Raw genomic sequence first — 19,349 nt, forward strand, 5'->3', positions numbered from 1 at the left:
ACACTAGAAATATTGTTACAATTTTAAATGTTGTTGTAATTGTATAACCTTAAAAAAAAAAAAAAAAAAAAAAAAAAATTATATATATATATATATATATATATATATATATATATATATATATATATATATATATATATATATATATATATATATATATATATATAAGGATAGATGTAAACAAAATCTTAAAAGGTCATTATAAGCCTTCTCTTTAAATAATTTTATTATGCTTTATTAGTGACACATTTGGGAAGAGAATATATTCCAAATCTGAAAATACAGTATGAGAACAATTAACTGCACAATTACTAGAAATGTTTACCTTGGATATTGTACAATTTGCAAGCAAAATTTGTGGAAAAAAACAACAAACCAGTTATATATTGTCCTTGCATTCTTGTGGCTCAGTCACACACCTGAATGAAAGGCTCATTACGTATGCAGCCTCATTATGCGGGCCCCATTGACTCCGCAGGTGTGAATCACGCCCACCCGCATATGGCCTTTCCAAACAAAAAGTGTTTTACAAGATTTAAATCAATGTATTGTGTTATGTGAATAGGGTTGAGTACCGAAACCCGGTTCCAATAGGGAACCGGTTCCGACGTAAACGGTAGTAACCAGACCGAATAAGAACGAAACTTTCGGTGCCTGATTTCGGTGCCTGACGTTTTTTACCGCCCCCTATAAAACATCTCGCGGCACGAATGATCCAATAATAAAACATCTCCAGTTAACCAGCAGAGCATTCATTTAGTTCGTTTGTTAAAGGGGACCTATTATGCAAAATTCACTTTTGCATGGTGTTTGAACATAAATGTGTGTTGGCAGTGTGTGTACACAACCACCCTACAGTGATAAAAATCCACTCACTCCTTTTTTTTTAATCTCCATAAATCAAAAGCAGTCTCTCCAAACGACCCGTTTTCAGAATGTGGCTTTAGTGACATCACTAAAGCCACAGGCCCCGCCCACGAGTGTTGACTGACACTGCCGTTATAACTTAGACCCGCCCTGATCGAGTTCACTACGAGTTTACACATCAGCCATTGCTGCAGCAATGCACTCACGAGAAGCGTCGAAGCATCTCCCAAGCGTTGAAGGTGTTGTAGCTGGATGTATTCATTCACATAGCTCTCTCTATTTACTCTTGAAATCTGCCAGCCACTGAAGACGAGGTGGATTCATTTTGTTTTCAAAGAAAATGCTCCCTCAACTCTACAGAAATTTATGTAAGTTACTTATGCACTTCTTATACTGTTTACTCAGCTCTAACAGTGATTTTCTGAAGAAAAACTGATCCTTCATCTTTTGTGTGACATACAGTAAACTTTATTAAACTCATCAGTATATTTTGTGTCATCATTCAGACAATTAGATCATCAGACGGAGTCCTACAGCAGGCTTGCATTAATAGTGTATACAAGCAATGCCAAATAGGTTATAATCGTAATTAAACTAAACTATACCTTTTCCAACTCCATACAGCATATATTCTCTGACTCTGTAGGCATTTTTTTGGTCGAAATGAACACCATTACTGTGACTGTCTGTTTTATTATTATCATCTTTTCTGTTCTCTGGCTCTGATCGCGGCTGCTTAGGCTCCGCCCCCTGTGCCGTGAACCAGCAGCTCATTAGCATTTAAAGGAGAAGCACTAAAACAGTGCGTTTTTCACAGACCCAAAAAAATGATGATTTAAACGTGCTGTAAATAAAATTCTGTTGGGTATTTTGAGCTAAAACTTCACATACACACTCTGGGGACATCAGAGAATTATTTTACATCTTGTGAAAAGGGGCATAATAGGTCCCCTTTAAATAAGAGACGATCTAGCGCTGAAATGTGTTTTTTAAATCAAGTGATCAAAGTGCTCGTTGCCGCTGCGATCAGTGGCTCGGATACAGTGTTTTCTCTTGGCTCCCGCACTGTCTTCACTCGGACGCGCGCTTCAATACGTTGCGGAGATCGATCTATTTATGAGGCGCCGTCTATATGATTATGTGCGCAGAGAGTTTGTGTGTGCGTGCTCGCGTCTCAGATGAGTATGTGCGCGGAGAGTTTGTGTGTGTGTGTGTGTGTGTGTGTGTGTGTGCTCGCGTCTCAGATGAGTATGTGCGCGGAGAGTTTGTGTGTGTGTGTGTGTGTGTGTGTGTGTGTGTGTGTGTGTGTGCTCGCGTCTCAGATGAGTATGTGCGCGGAGAGTTCCGCGCGTCTCGTGTGTGTAGAGTTTGCGTGTGTGTGCGTGAGCGACTTTAGAAGTTGTGCATTTCATATGTATTAGTTTGAGCATTCAGCAGTATACATGTATGTGTGACTACCTAGTATATGTGTATGCAAGGGTTTCATATGTGCGTGAATGAAGTTTGATTTAAGCCCTATAGACGGCGCCTCATATCTATTCGTTCTGGTGAAATCTCAAAATATAATGGACACAAAGTGTCCCTGCTTGATATACAACCACTGATGAGCATAATCGGTTTAAAAAAAAAAAAACTACAAATGCGGATTAGAACCCAAAACCTCTGACACGCTTGACTAAAGTTCAAGTTCAGCTGCCAGTGTTCCTCTTTGGGTAAGTCTAGTATTTTAATGCCAACTGCAAATCTTGCATATCAAGTATGAAGTATATCAATATCAAGTATATTTATATGAGACTATACTGTGTGTGTTAAATATTTCTGCTCAGTGTCAGATATTTCTCTGTTTTGTAAAAGTCATAATATGAGAAGACAAAATTTTTATCTTAACTCAAGTGTTTTGTGCTACATCAGTAGCCTTTTAAACGGCACAATTTTTCATTTAATCAGAAATCAGAAAATCTTTTTCAGAAAATCACACACACACACACACACACACACACACAGAGGTATTATTTTTTTTATAAAGTGTGTGCGGTTTAGTTTTCTTAAAGGGATACTTCACCTCTGGGAAGATGAATGTGTATTTAAAATAGGTCATTTAAGTAGAAGAAATGTGGAGAAATTTTTGAATTTGGAGCTTTCTAGACTGAGAAAAGCCAGAAAATGTATTTTTGGCTTATGTGGATGAAAGACAACAACTCCCAGAATGCACTTGCTTCGCTGCCTTAGGAGGCCACGCCTACCGGTTAGAGAGCACAGTTGAAAACAACAAGGCTAGCCTAAGTAAGTGATGAGTTTGCCAGGGATTTAGAGACCCAAAATGTCCGGGATTCGGCTTTTGCGTTCTACAGTCCCCATTCATTCATTATGTTTACTGTGGCGAGCAGGACGAGGCTGACGGCCGCGGGAGAACAGCGCGAGGCCGGTGGCGTCATTACTGAGACGCGCCGGGTCTCGCATCTCTCACGGAGGAGCGGGAATTTTCTTAGCAAGGGTAAAACGCACATCAACCGATCACTTGTTTAGCGTTCATGTAAACACTACAGTCAGATTCACCGATCGGAATTAATTCAGTTAGATTGAAACGAGAGGTGTGCATGTAAACAATGAATGGCGACCGCAGAAAGCAAAAGCTGAATCCCGGACATTTTTAACAGTCTCGCCCGCCGGACAAGTCCGGGAAAAGGAAGATGGTAACCCCTACTTACTCAGCTTTCTCCTATTATTCAGCTTTCTCCACAGAACAAGAGCATGCTAGCTTAGCTTCCAAAGAAAGACGGCTGACTGTGTGTACATTCTGTGAGTGAGATCCCACCCTGTATGGGCGGGTTGTAAACATGCGGAACAACGCCATCTACTGGCTGTAGTCTTTAGCCTCTGGACAGAAAATCCTCCGATGACGCAAAATGACGATTTTTGCGTCATCGGAGGATTTTTTCCAGACAAAAAATACATAAATCTCTCCTCTCAGGGGGATATGAGGGGGGAAAGCATGGTAATTCGAAAATACTACAGGTTTTCTACTAATACAAAGCTTAATGCTAAATCCTGAAGTAACCCTTTAAGTACCGTTTCAAGAACCGTTTAAGCACCGGAACCGTTTGAAAAATACCGAGTAGGTACTGGTATCGGATAAAACCCAACCAATACCCAACCCTATATGTGAATGATTAGGCAGGATGATTTTCACATAATTTAGAAGAAAAAATTCTAGGCAACGTCATCCATTAGTCAAAAGTCTTATTTACATATATTTAGAATGTGTTTTATGGCCTTATTTCAGAAACTTTAGTTTTTTGTTTTTGAAAAAACCATGCATAAACATTATTCTATCAAAAATACAAACATGTACATGCAAGTTGTTCACATATTATGGTAGCCCTGTTTGTGCTAAATAGAGTGAATTTACACCTTTGCCATTAATATGTTTATAAGCAACTGAAAAAAGCACAAATGTCAGGGCATGTCAGAACATCTCAAGGACCCCAAAAACCCCTCAGACCCCAGAGGGTTAAGGCGAGACACGGCAGGCAAAAACATAGTTTTTTTACTGGTCAATTTTGAGATTTTTGGATATTTGTCTTCAATAACATATCTTCTTTCAGACTTGTGGTGAAAAAAAGTCCGAAATACACATTTAGGTCTTTATTTTACTACACTTTGTCTGTTTGTGTCTGTAGATTTCTCATAAATTCAACAAAAGTTGGCGTTGTAAATCCTCCTGCTGCTCCGCAATCTCTGTCTCGCTCCCTGACATCACACACACCGTTAGGAAGCTCTCTCTCTCTCCTGTGCAATGCTGTCACATCCATATATGGTCATTTCCTTTTTATCAGCAACCAATCGTGAAAGTAAAAGGGCTGAATGCGCAATCTCATTGGCTGATATAAATCTTTAAAGCCCGTTTTCTCAAAATGACTTTTCTCTCATTCTCCAAGTCTAAAATCTCCACTCCAGTAGCACCGATATACACCAAACCTTCCAGTCTTGTAACTACTTATATTATGAAGACATTTACAGAGGGATTTGTAAATATATTATTCCTAGCCTGATTTATATAACATTTTATTCCAAAAAACATGGCGAAAATCATTTTTTTAAGGCTACTGACAGTATATTCTGATTTACAGGATAACAAAAGTAGATATCCATAAATCCCTCTGTAATTTTTTTCCCATCTAGTATGTGAACACAATGAAAAAATATTTTTAACCTGGCTTTATCCAATACTCAGATTTCGTTTTTTAAATTATATGCAAATTAGCGCATATTTAATTAGATATTGCCTAATTTGCATATTTAAACATTAAATTACAGACAACTTGTAATAATTTTTTTTCTCATCTTAATGTAGGTAATCAACTGGGAAAGTTTCATGGTGATATCTGATAGTTAAAATTTTACCCTATTCACCTGTAGTGTCTCGCCTTAAACATGGAAAGTCAGATTTTCATGGTATGTCAAACACGGCTCACCTTCCACACATATGCTGGAGGGAAACATCTCCTTCAGAAGGTCTCCCAGTGTGAGAGTGTGTCCCTCGGCAGACACGGGCCGGAAGAGCTTCTGGATGAACGGGCGGTCACTCGTCGTCTGCAACGGGACAGAGATCAACACTGTTACACTGATTATAGGGAGTGTTTTTATCACAGCTTGTAAATGTTTTAAATGAAACTATATGTGTGTTTATTGTAATGTATGTTTGTTTGTATGTCCAGTGTAACTCTCCTGCAAGGCTGTTGTTGAAAATAAGAACTTGTTCTTAAGTGACTTGCCTGCTGAATCTGAATTGTGTAAAAATGCAGCATATGTTCAAAGCTATTAAGATACTGATATGCGAGACCGTTATTGGTTATTTAACAGAAGTTCTGCCAGCAGCAAAATTACCCAACAGCCCTTTCAATAGAAACTGAACATTTATGGATTTCGGAATTTTTAAGGTCAGTTTTGAAGTAAATCCAGCTTTTAAAGTTGTTTATGTGGTGTTTTTAATGTGCTTTAAGACAAACCATGTGTAAGTTCATAAGTCGACAGCATTGCTGAGTATTTCCTCCTTAAAACTGCAGTGAACCAAAGACAGTCTCAGAAACACGCTTTGAAATCGCTGGTGTTTCTGACGTCACAAACTACCTTGTAACCAATCAGATCAACGTGTGATCGTCAACCAGTGGATCTCTGAGCTGAGTGAGTGAGTGGAGGCGGGGCTCATTTGCATATTCATAGAACTGCGCATACTAAATGAGGCAAGGGTGTCGAGTTACATTCAAGATATTTTAAGGCAGGAAGACATTATTTTTAAGGAAAAAACGCTTAAATATGTCATTTTGGTGATCAGAGATGAGTTTTAAGAGATACAATGATTGACTACAGGAGGACTTTAAAAGAAATGTTCAGTGTCTAAATACATGTTACTGACGATACTACTTTTTTCTACTAATCTACATTTCCTTCAGCCTGAGGCTTATTCATTTCACTTCTGGTGTGAAAGAGCCGTTACATTTGCCAAAACTTTGTTGCAATATTTGTTAATTTTGTACGATGTAACGCATTACTTTCTATAAAAAAGTATCTAAGTAATGCAATTACTTTTTAGGGAGTAGCACAATATTGTAACGCACAATCTAACTCTCATCAGATGCTTTTAACATTAAATAAAGCTCATAATCAGTGATTATCACGGTCATGTTGCAGATCCAGCCGCGACGTCGCAGAAATAGAAACCAATTCTTAAATATAGTCACTGTGTGTCATTATTGAGAGCTAACGACAAAATTCATGTGTTAATATCTTGTCAGTGAGGAGCCCACACTGGTGTGTGTGTGATGCTGTGACCAGCGGAACGAGATATTGAGTGTGTTAACAGCCGGTAGTCACGGCATAGTCTTTCCTTTGGCCTCGGGGTGTCGAATGCTGGACGGGATCCAGGTTTCACACACATCTCGCATGTGGCCAGTGACCGAGCGTGTCATTCTGTAAGATCTGGACAAACACAGCCTGGTAAACAATAGGACTGGATGTTGGCGCTGTGAAAAGCTGCTGTGACACGACACCCTCGGCGCTCGGGAAGAGAAGGTGTCTCAGGATGATCCGCTCTCGATCGGGTTTCCAGAAAAACTGACTCACCGAGATCATCTGAGAGAGAGAGTGTGAGAAGCGACAGCTACTTCCATGCATTTTTAAAGGCCAGCATCAATTATTGAGCTCGGCATTATCCGAAAGGCTCCTGATGCTGATGAGAAGTGTGATACTCTGGGTGCCGACACTTTCTTTTCAACTCCCCTGACACTCGACCTGGAAGACCAACACATGACCCGGCACAGGCCTTTCTCTGAGCTCTCGGGTCTCAGACGACTGGATATCGTCATCAGCATTAGAGGATCTTTCAGGAATAATCAGAGCCTGGGCTTAATCCAGGGATATGGTCAAGAAGAAAAAAATTAATAAATACCAAACAAGTGAGAAATCTGAATATTGAAAACTTAAATTTGGAATTGAAATATTGCAAGTGACTAAATTCAAACTATCAATTCAAATATTGAATGCAATATTGAAGATCAGAGGCGGACTCCACTCTTCTGAATATGATGATGATTAGAGGATCTTTCAGGAATAATCAGAGCCTGGGCGTAATCCAGGGATGTGGTCAAAAAGTTAAAAAATAAAAATAAAACACCAAACAGGTGAGAAATTTGAATATTGAAAACAATCAGGGATCAATTGAAATCAACTTTTTCACTCACCGGCCAATTTGGCTACTAAACTTTTAAAGGGGGGGTGAAATGCTCATTTTCACTCAATCTCCTGTTAATCTTGAGTACCTATAGAGTAATATTGCATCCTTCATATCTCCAAAAAGTCTTTTGTTTTATTATATTAATCAAAGAAAGATAGGGTGTACCGAGTCTTTCCGGAAAAAACCGAGCGGCTGGGGGCGGGCCGTGTGGGCGAAGCTTAGCTGTGCTAACGCACCGAGCTAGTGACAACACACAGAGACATTATTTGTTCAACAGTTACTCACCGTCCGGTTCCAACGCACGACCGCGAACGTTTATCATTGCGACTGCTCGATCCTTAAGCATTAGACGATCTGGGCTTTGTTTATAAAACAATCATCGTCGAAATGCAGGGAACAAACAGCTACACAACTCCGTTTATGCTCAGGAAAACAAACTCCATCCACGGGTTCCTTAACGCTGGGTTCTTTGGGAATCTGTGCAGGGTTGTCTTGCCCTGGCAACCAAAAACCCACTTCTTTGGTGACATTGACTTCCCAAAAGCCAGGCAGGGCGCTTTGATGGCGAACTGCTTTCGCTCTCTCGCTCTGGTCTACGAGTGCGCGCGCGGCCGCGATCTTACCGGAGAAGTGCCCTTAGAACCCATATAAGGAAATTCCGCCCTAACTTACGTAAGACAGAGCCATACTCGAAAAAAACTTTCCGAAACTTGTGACAAACCGGAAGGAGTATTTTTGGAACAAAAATACTCCTTCAAACGTACAACTTAGTTTTTGAAACTTTGTCCATGTTTAGCATGGGAATCCAACTCTTTACCAGTGTAAAAAACTCAGTATGCATGAAATAGCATTTCACCCCCCCTTTAAGTTACCGGCCATTCAGAACTTCTACTAGCCAAAAGAATAAAAATAAAGCTTTCTATCTATCTATCTATATTATTTATATATATATATATATATATATATATATATATATATATATATATATATATATATATATATATATATATATTATTATTATTTTTTTTTTTTCATAAAATTTGAAATTCATACATTAATTTCTTATTCAAACAAAACCCTGTCATCCAGTGTCTCCTTCTACTCTTTCCTCCTCTTCACCAAACACATGTTGCAGGAGGACAGATCAATACTGTACAGAGAACATTAAAAATTGTAGTTTGTTGGAAAATAATGTCTTTGAAAATGTGAAAAATGTTTGTTATGATGCAAGTGTGAATAGTGTGTGAGATTAATACATTTTTTGAGCTCATATTGGACTTTTATCCGACTCATCTATGAATGATTCGGGAGTGAGAGGCGTCATATTTTCTATAAAGTAATAATGTTGACAGCACAGTGTAGACGGGAGTTATTACAGTATATCTGATGTGAAACTGATCTTCACCAATAGGAATCAGAAACAGATAGAGGACGATAGAGGAAAAGAGAAGAGAGTAACTTCCTTTTCATGACCACTCTTAAAAAGGCCAATGAACAAGTCAAGCAAAAAAATAAAATAAAAAATAATAATCAATATATTCAAACTGTCATTCAAATATTCAAACGGTGAATTCAAATAATTAAATAAACATTCAAATGACTATCAAATATAATATTTATACACTTATGAGACCAAGCATACAAATGGCCAGGAAATTAAGTGAAATGCATTCTGGGAATGACTTGACAACAGCTTTTAACATATAGACCAATCTGTGGCACCATCATAGAGTTGATATGAAATTATTGATATCAGTGGGTGTTACAATTGCACAGATAAAACCTTTTTTCTCTCGTCATCACATTTGTTGATGCGTCACACAAAAGCGGTTCGGTAAACCAAAAAGAGATTAAAATTGTCTTATTCTGATGATGCAGTAATAAACTTCATTAATCTATTTACATTAAAAAGATTGATATCGCCACACCTTGTGTTATATTGCTGACATTAACAAACACTAAAAAAGTAAAAACTCCTTTCATTTTCTCCATAGGGAAAGAGATTTTAAAGGATAACTTATAAGCCTTTAAAGTCAGCCCACATTATTCAACTTAATGAATCATGTTAATAATCATGAAATCATGACAATAATCATGTTTAACTCCTGAATTCCAGGCCGATATGGCCAAACATTTCATCACCACTTTCTTTTTCCATGTCATATGATATTTTTCCTAAATGCTATTTTATTTGTTTTTGCGATTCAGTGTTTTATAATTTAATACAAATTTATATAAACTATAACAATATAGTCAAGCTTTTACAACGTAATCAAGTGAATGTATAACAATTAATTTACAACAAAACGTTGCATATTTATTTTTTTGTCACAGAAAATGAGTGCAGAGAACAGAATTGTATACATTTAAAACATGGACGAAAGAAATGTCTTCGTTGTATGATGTTCCTTAGAAATATATTATTATTATTATTATTACACTGAGAAGTACATCTTACAGTCCGGTAGTGATGCATTTCTATCATCATTTCTTGAAGTTAAACTGAACTCTTATTTTGACGGGTCGTCTGTGTCAGTTTCGGTGTGTATTAGACGGTAGTTTTTATCAAATAAAACGGTGAAAAGTTTCAGAAAAGTTCATGTCCTCATATAATGAGATGCAGACGCTGAATATTATCAATAACTATCTAAAGCGATGTCAATATGATATTGTTCATCACCCAGCCCAAGTGAAAAACTACATTACCCATGATGCTGTACAGAAAATTACACCAATCAGAGAAGAGAGCGCTTTAGCTCCGCCCACTCCCATGAAGCACTGCGAATGACATCCTCTAATCTCCTGCGCTCTACACTATATACGCATGCATATTTTACAATGAACTGAAAATATGTAGTTTTATTAATATAATCAACATTGTTAAACGAGTAGTTTTATGTTTCTAAAGCTCGTGTGAATAAATGAACCAATACCTGATATATCCTGAAGGGAATATAGCGGAAGCCGCCCTCTTCGGTGGGATACTCCATGAGTTTACGATTCATGGCCCAGAACTGGTCGAATTTATCTGTGAAAGAAGCAGATCACAGTAATCAATGACAGTAGCTGATGGAGATCACACAGCAGTCTCTCTGCCGTCCAACACACACGGAGACGCCTGGAGGAATCACAGCTGTCCTGTGTGTGTGTGTGTGTGTGTGTGTGTGTGTGCATGACTGAACACAGCTGGCTGCATTCTCACATGTGCAGGTGAAAATCAACATCCGCTTAGAAAATGTTACTTTCTCTGCTCTCTCTCTCTCACACACACACACACACACACACACACCTGTGTGTTATCAAAACATCTCTGCTTCTGAAACTCACAGCTCTCAGTTTATCTGTAGAGCTTCACGTTTTCACCTTTAAATGAATGACTGAAACCTGAACACACACACACACACACACAAACACCTCTACACACACAAACACACACAAAGAGAAAAGAACAGAAGAACGCATGGTTCTGAAGAAACTGAGGACATTACGTGACAAGCTTTGGGACGAACTACTTCATGAGTGTGTCTCGGGCCATTCCGCTGCTTATTTACAGTAAATGCACCTGTTAAACTGGCCTGTCAATCATCTCCTGATCATCCACCATGTTTGTAGTTATATTTGTATTTGTAGTTCTAATCGAATCCTTGTCCAAAACACAATGGGTTGTGGGTAATATAAAGCCGTTAATACACTACGTACAACACACTACAGTTGGGAACACACTGATTCTAATTTGGATTGCTATTATTCAGGACAGATGGTCTGTGCTCATCACACACTGCATGAGTTTCTGTCCATTATCAGCTTTAGCTTTCTGTCGACTCATCCAGACTGCAGATCGTGTCAGAAATAAGAGCAAAAGTTCAGAGTGTGTGTGTAGAGATGCGAGCCTCATATTCTTCTATATCATACTATATAAGCCATAGAGCCTGATGTTTCAAATGATGACACTCAACAACAATTTGATAAAAGGTTCAATAAACTGTTCCATAAAAAAAAGTGTGTTTGTGTGTGTGCAGAGATGTGTGTGTGTAAAAGTGTATGTGTGTGTGTAAAGGTGTGTGTGTGTGTTTGTGTGTGTGTGTGTACCGTTCTGCAGCCCCATCCACAGCTGTGTGTGTGTGTGTGTGTGTGTGTGTACCGTTCTGCAGCCCCATCCACAGCTGTGTGTGTGTGTGTGTGTGTGTGTGTGTGTGTGTGTGTGTGTGTACCGTTCTGCAGCCCCATCCACAGCTGTGTGTGTGTGTGTGTGTGTGTGTGTACCGTTCTGCAGCCCCATCCACAGCTGTGTGTGTGTGTGTGTGTGTGTGTGTGTGTACCGTTCTGCAGCCCCATCCACAGCTGTGTGTGTGTGTGTGTGTGTGTGTGTGTGTGTGTGTACCGTTCTGCAGCCCCATCCACAGCTGTGTGTGTGTGTGTGTGTGTGTGTGTGTGTGTGTGTGTGTGTACCGTTCTGCAGCCCCATCCACAGCTGTGTGTGTGTGTGTGTGTGTGTGTGTGTACCGTTCTGCAGCCCCATCCACAGCTGTGTGTGTGTGTGTGTGTGTGTGTGTGTGTGTGTGTGTGTACCGTTCTGCAGCCCCATCCACAGCTGCTTGTGGTCCTTCTTCTGCATGTCGTTGATCACCTGACTCTTGTGTTTGAGCGCGTCGGCCTCTTTAATGCTGGACATGAAGTGAGCCTCGATCGCGGAGTTGGATGTGCAGTGGAGCAGGTCGTGCTCGGGGAAGTTCTGCAGGACACAGCACATCAGCACTCTGGCACAGTAACAACACCATACAGGGAAGCAGAGAGGAGTTCACACACACCTTAAAGTGCACGGACACACTCCAGGGCAGAGCGGTGTTGGACGCGTGCAGGTCGAACAGCACACCGATGGGGTAGTGCCTGGACACAAGCACACACAGTCACACACTACAGCTCATTCTGCTGAAGAAGAACAGTTAGAGAAATCTGGCAACCGATTCTCGTGTCACATGACCTGTGTCGACAAGTCACATGACAAGTCGAGTCTCCTGCATTTATACAGCGCTTCATGCCTAGTTCACACTACACAACTTTAAACGTCGGCAGATCGCTGTGCTGTTCAGACTACATGACTTGCTCTGGAGTCTTGAAGCCGTTGTGGTGTTCACACTATGTGACACTACGTAAATCTTCTGCAACAGGGGGTTACACACTACACGAGCTGACAACAACTCTGTCACCCAACGACTCTATCCGGTCCCAGAACCACATTTTGTCACGAAAACATGCGCAAGAAGTGGAATGGGAAATGGCGCATTGTATTTGAAAATGGACGGCGGGACAAAATTGGCGGTATAAATAAATAAATAAATAAATATTAGGGGTGTGAGTGACGTTTATAGTTGAACACCGTAATTAGAACTCTATAACCGCCAAAACCGTGTTATTAAAAAAAATTTATACAAATATTTTCTATCATAGAGAATGTTTAAATACTAATTAAAAACAATTGTTGACAGTCTGTGTTATTAATGGTCTACGTCGTTTCCAACTGTATTTGATTCTTTGCCAAGTACCCCCTGACTGACCGCCAATCATTTGAGAAAGCTATTACTTTGATATAGTGATGTGCCATCATTGAGATTTATTAAACAAATGAAAAACATTTGCAATAATAAACATTAGCAATAAACATTTGCAATAATAAACAACGTATCATTACCGATAACTGATCGTGCAGTTTAATTACCCCTTGACTGGCCCCAAACATGTTTGCTAAAAGAAACATATACAGCGTGTATATATGATGTGTATTACATTTGAGCTCAAAAACAATTGTAATAAAAGATAGGATCATAAGATGCGCAATATATCGCGAGACATGGTTTTTACCACTTAATGAAGTTTTGCTTTGTAGAAAGCATTTCTTTAAAGCGAATTTCATTTTGTACAAATTGTATCTTAATTTTAATAAATGTTTCATCAACCAATTGCATGTATTTAATAAATAAAAAGCAAATATAGCAGACAATATAATAACCGTGACATGGAGGCGCCGGCGCGCCGCGTTCACTTGCATTGCATTGCTAGAGCGCATCTCATGGTAAATGAATGAAACTCAGCGGAGGCCTATGCCTCATACATTAGCATTAAATATATTTGCTGCATCCTTTCTAGAACAGACAAGGGCTTTCTTGCAGCTCGCACCAGCAGAGCATTGCATCGTCCATAGACCGCAAACAATCAGCGGATGGCGGGCGGATGCGGCTTTGAAATTTGGTCAAAAAACGTTGGTGCGGATGATGAGTTTTGTCATTTGACTCACGTCATAACTGTCACACCAATTCTGAAACCGGCACACCCCTAATATATATATATATACACACACACACACACACACATTATATATATATTGTTTGCGCAATGATCTGTTTAGAACCCCGAAAAAAAAAAAAAGAATATGGGTGAAAGGCTGGATAAGCACACGCGGGCAGCAGGGATTGTCTGTCAGAGAGAGTTGGAAGTGAGTAAAACATTATAATGAAAAAGCAGAGCCTGTTGTGGTTTGGCAACGATGGTTACAAATACAAAGGGCTTTTGTAATGTCATAACAAGCTGATCATTGGCTGTTGCTCGTCGCAACACGTGACACCACAGGCTATCGAGTCGGCCGACAGCTCCAGATATTTGGCATGCTAGATATTTTTCTGGCGTCAGCAAGTGTTTTTGATGCGTCGTATTCACACTTATTTCACACTTAAAGATTGGCGAGCGCGGAACACCCGCAGATTTGCACGCGATTACAGCCCGACCGGTCGGCGAGCTCGTTAACTTGCAAATCGGGCTTAAAATCCTGTAGTGTGAACTAGGCTTCACCAACACTGGCCGTCTCAGAGCGGCTCTACAGAGATAACAGGAGATCACAGTAGCAGAGGCTGTGTTACAGCAGCTCTAGAGTAAAGCTACTGTCCAGATAAAGTTAGTTTTGAGTGATTCACTTCCGTTGTAAAGATCATTAGTTATTAACTTAGGCGCCGCTAACACATCGATCACTCAATAGACTCATAGATCACTTTAATGACATGAATTCTTCAGGTGAGTTAAACTGATCCCTCAATACATGTGAACGTTTAAGCTCAGAAGAGGAATATAAATCAGTGCTTGAGGGATATATCAACCTAATGCCCACACCCCACATTTCCCTTTCTTTTTTATTTTATTTAATTAATTCGTAATTATATATATATATATATATATATATATATACTGTATATATATTTTTTTTTAGCTTTTCCTCCGATACACAGCATATATATCACATGTCCTGTAGTGTTCGATCTCAGATATTACCAACAGATGGTGGTGAATGATGTTAAAACCATTCTTGAATCGGCAAAAGTAAAATGCTTTCTGTTAGATGCTGGAATATGCAGAACACACAGAAACAAACAAATTAAAAACAAACATTTATGTTGGAAAAGTTCTTGAAGAAGAGACACTGAATTACTTTGAACAAGGAAGATATACATTTTGTTCTTCTTTTTTTATGGTTATTATTTCTTACATTTGTGTATATGTGTGTATGTGTGTTATTGTTAGAGGTTGTGGAAAGTATCCTGTGGGTTGGTATGTGTGAGTGAATAGATGTTGGTTATTGTGTTGTATGGTTTTGATATGTCTTAAAAAATACAATAAAGAAAGTTAAAGAGAAGAACTGAATGCCACAGGTGTCATCGGCAGCAGGAGATCCTCAGCTTTACTCCGCCACCCTGTGGTGACAGACAGAAGTGCACCACTCACTCACACACACAGCTCTGATCGTGATCACACTACTTTTCCTTTGAGAATATCAACAATAACTCAGTCCTGTGAGACGTCTGAGGAGCACGAGCTCCTGTAACCAGCAGAAACCAGTCAGTCACACTCAAACTCCACCGACAGGCCTTTAGAGAGTGGCTCGTCCGGTTAAACAATGAACGCTTCATTTATACTGAACACAACATACTATTTTTCTGCTATTTATTAACCCTTTAAAGTCTACTGTCTACTGAATCTTTACATCTCTAAACATGATCAAACTCTGCTGATAACCATCACACTCGATCTCCTCAGTCTTCTGCCTCTGACTGATGGTTTACACTGTTTTATCCAGTAAACCTCTTTTAGTGTCACTGTACAAACGTCCTCCTCCATCGTCTTTACTGGTTTTATCACGTAAACGTAAGAATAACGTTGTTATTGTTTGTGCAAGATGAACACTTACTGGACTGAAGAAACTGAGGTTTACTTGAATATACAGATATAATTTTATAGAATATAATACATGCTTTTGAGGAAAGTTTTACTCGTTCATCTCTCAATCATCATTGCATTATGTGTTTTAAAATCCAGCTTTTAATGTTGTTTATGTGTCTATGAGGTGTTTTTAATCTGCTTTAAGACAAACCATGTGTAAGTTCATAAGTCGACAGCATTGCTGAGTATTTCCTCCTTAAAACTGCAGTGAACCAAAGACAGTCTCAAAAACACGCTTTGAAATCGCTGGTGTTTCTGACGTCACAAACTACCTTGTAACCAATCAGATCAACGTGTGATCGCCAACCAGTGGATCTCTGAGCTGAGTGAGTGAGTGGAGGCGGGGCTTTATTAAGGGATTGTTTGGAAGTATCATGACCATATTTATCCTGACCTGTTCCCTCAACGCTAGCAGGGAAGCTTCGGATAAAAGCATCCGCTGAACTCATGAATGTGGAAGTGAAATGTCTGTCAGCTCGACGTACCATTTGAGCGGCGTTCCCTCGTACTCGAACCACATCTCCTCCACGTCTTCTGCCTTCATGACCTTGAGGAAATGCTTCTTGACTTTATCCGTGACCAGCGTGAGGTAACTGACCCGTGGGAGCAGCAGCTGATTGGACACAACACAGGTCATGTGACACGATCCACAGCAGAGAGGCACGCCTTGTCCAAACACACACTTGCGGTCTTTGCTCTTGAACACTTGCAAGTGTGTGTAGACCTTCTGATTACTCGATAAGACACACACTTACAGTCTTGCAAGTGTTTACAGAGCATTTATTTACTATATTTTAAATACTTTGCATTTTAAAATAAACCTCTACATGTCTGTTCAGTAGTCGCTGTGTAACTAACAGAAGACAGTGCTTCTAATTAACTGATAAAAACAGTTGCAAATGTTGCACAAAACAGGCCTACACACACACACACATAATCATCTTTGCACCAATAAAATGTGCAACACTTTATGTTGTTACTCCCAAATGATATGCATCTAATTAATTGAAGTTACAGTGGAATGTTTTCCTCGACATCTCGCGAGTTCCCGAACATAATGCATGATGGGATACGCTGAGCCTCGAATACCGAGATAGTGTAGGTGTAGACCACAAGTGTGTGTGTGTGCCAGGACAAGGCAAACGAGTGTTGGTCATCTTCACTCACGTAGTAGGGCTCAGCCTCTCTCTCTGTGGTTTCTTCAGGAGAGAGAGTGAAACAGGCCGGGATCCTCCCGAACCAAACGTCCCGGAGCACATCCTTGTCATCCGCCATGATCCTGGTTCTCCAGACGCCACATACACGCTCCTCAGTGTCTGAGCTGTGCACACACACGGGATAGATGAAGCTTTCACCAGCAGATCCAGCAGAACTCACAGTCTCCTCAGAGATCCAAAGCTCAGACACTTCCTGCTATCTGGCCTCACATGCAGACGACTAAATCACATTAAATAGGCTGTCGAAGTTGTTCATTTGACATATTAATCTAAAATATGTTTTAACATTTTATATTATTTAATTTATTGTTCATTTCTTTAAATTCATTCTGCTTTGTAAATAGTGATGGCAATCAATTATGTTATTTATGACAGCCCATGTTTTAACAGCAAGAAAAAAGAAAAAACTAATAAATAATTTAGAAATTGAAATATTTATTCTCAGGTTTATACATCTAACACTACTTAAATAGTTGTTACTTATTTTGTTCTGACAATATTTGATTTAAATTGACAATAATAAGAATTGCTTAATTTTGTAAACAGCATTTCACCAATTAAGTAATTAATCTTTCTAGATAATTCTCTCTGATTGACAGCAATATATCAAACATCAGCTTCTGTCAAAGAAATCTGGGATGAGCCATTAAAACACACCGTGTGTGTGTGTGTGTGTGTGTGTGTGTGTGTGTGTGTGTGTGTGTGTTTTCTGGAGAAATGACACAAGAGGAAATCTACAGATAAACACCAGCTCTTATGAGTAAAAGATTAGCTGTGCTGACATTGGCTACTGTCAACATTTAACACTTTATGACAAACAGAAGAATAACGCAAACTTTAAAACGACAAACTGTAAAACTATCAACTATATTTGTGATGTTTATTCGCCTGTTCTGAAGCTGACAGTATGATTCCGTGTGTAAATAACGCTAGCACTAACACCACAGCACACGGAGACACACATTTACAGCTGATAAAGAGAGCAAAACCGCCTCGATTTCAGAAACAACTGCGAAAAAACACACATAACAGCCCGAAAACAGAATAATAACATACCTTCATTAGGTGTCGACCGGAAGCGGTAGAGTAGAGCTCATCTTCGACAAACATCCGGCGCGGACCTTCAAAATAAAAGTCCCCAAGCGGTGATTTACATTCTAAATAAACGTCACCGCACGTTTGTGTTTTTCACAATAAAAGTCCTTGTCCGTTGATTACAGTGCGTTGCGTTCATCATACTGCAGCCTGTATCTATTCAAATAAGTCCTGCATACAGTAATTAGGATGATTGTTTCTGATTTGTTTACAGTTGACCTTGCATTCAGACAAGTTTTCTCACACAACCTCTTTAAAAAAAAAAAAATCCAGAACAAATTACCTTGTTTTTCTCCAAGTTCGAGAAATCTGTCCGGATGCTAATGTGATTGCTGTGGAGAAAGTGAAGCAAGTGATTAAACTGGTCGTTTTAAACGTACAATTGCTTAGCAAGCACATATACATTACTTTTTTATTTATTTATAAAAAGTCCAATAAATCACATGCACCTCATAACAGCACATTTAAAGCAACTTCTCCAATAGAGTTTATAATTAGCAGACATGACAAAACTGCTACAATTAATGAGGAACATGATCTAAACAAGCCAGAAAGAGGCATTTAATTAAAACTTCGAAGTGACAAAGAGAGAGAGAGTTATTTTAGAATATAATATTATTGACAATGTCTCTGTATGTTAAATCGAAAAAGATTTGCAACTACAGTCATGTGATCAAATGACCAAAATTATCGGCAGTTTTGTGTTTCGCAAAGTTTGATAATAAATCCTTATCTGGAATAAACAAAATAAGCAAGCTGACATTCAGTACAATCTATCTTTATTTCCAAATATATACAGATTTATTTTACATTTTATACCCCCGGGTTCACAGACAGGCCAAGCTAGTCTCAGAATAATGCATGTTTGAGCGGTTTTAAGCAACTTGCTCTGATTTATCTAGAATATGTCAGTGTCATTGTTTTGTCAGAAGACGCACACCAGTAGCCTAATGTTTTTTTTTTTGTTTTTTTTTTTTTCTCTAAGGCACATTTATTAAAGCTACGTAAATCCTAAATGAACATTTTTCTAATTATGATACTTATTTTGAATGAGCAGACCTGAGTTATCTTTCTTCAGCAGGTGAAGCTGGAAAAATAGGTTCGTTGAGAACTATTTAAAAACATTATGGAGAACTATGAATTGAGGATTGATTTCTGATGATTCTATATGTACA

General features: G+C 39.0%; 1 protein-coding gene across 2 annotated transcripts in view; it reads right to left on the minus strand.

Annotated features, from left to right (window-relative positions):
- atg5 (ATG5 autophagy related 5 homolog) overlaps positions 1-18,199 on the minus strand; it is a 29,485-nt gene extending 11,286 nt beyond the window's left edge. Inside the window, exons 1-7 of one of the 2 annotated variants that reach the window (XM_079895098.1) lie at positions 18,136-18,199; positions 17,030-17,183; positions 16,348-16,475; positions 12,409-12,487; positions 12,170-12,332; positions 10,534-10,628; positions 5,343-5,460 (exon numbers count right to left, since the gene is read on the minus strand). In XM_079895098.1, the coding sequence (XP_079751224.1) occupies positions 5,343-5,460; positions 10,534-10,628; positions 12,170-12,332; positions 12,409-12,487; positions 16,348-16,475; positions 17,030-17,137 (691 nt within the window). In that variant the 5' untranslated portion in view covers positions 17,138-17,183; positions 18,136-18,199. Of the gene's footprint in view, positions 1-5,342; positions 5,461-10,533; positions 10,629-12,169; positions 12,333-12,408; positions 12,488-16,347; positions 16,476-17,029; positions 17,300-18,135 lie in introns of both variants that reach the window. The other variant, XM_079895099.1, reaches the window with a different exon arrangement.
- Between the last annotated feature and the right edge of the window lie 1,150 nt (positions 18,200-19,349).

This window comes from Squalius cephalus, assembly GCF_949319135.1.
Source record: "Squalius cephalus genome assembly, chromosome: 15".
Classification (NCBI taxonomy): domain Eukaryota; kingdom Metazoa; phylum Chordata; class Actinopteri; order Cypriniformes; family Leuciscidae; genus Squalius; species Squalius cephalus.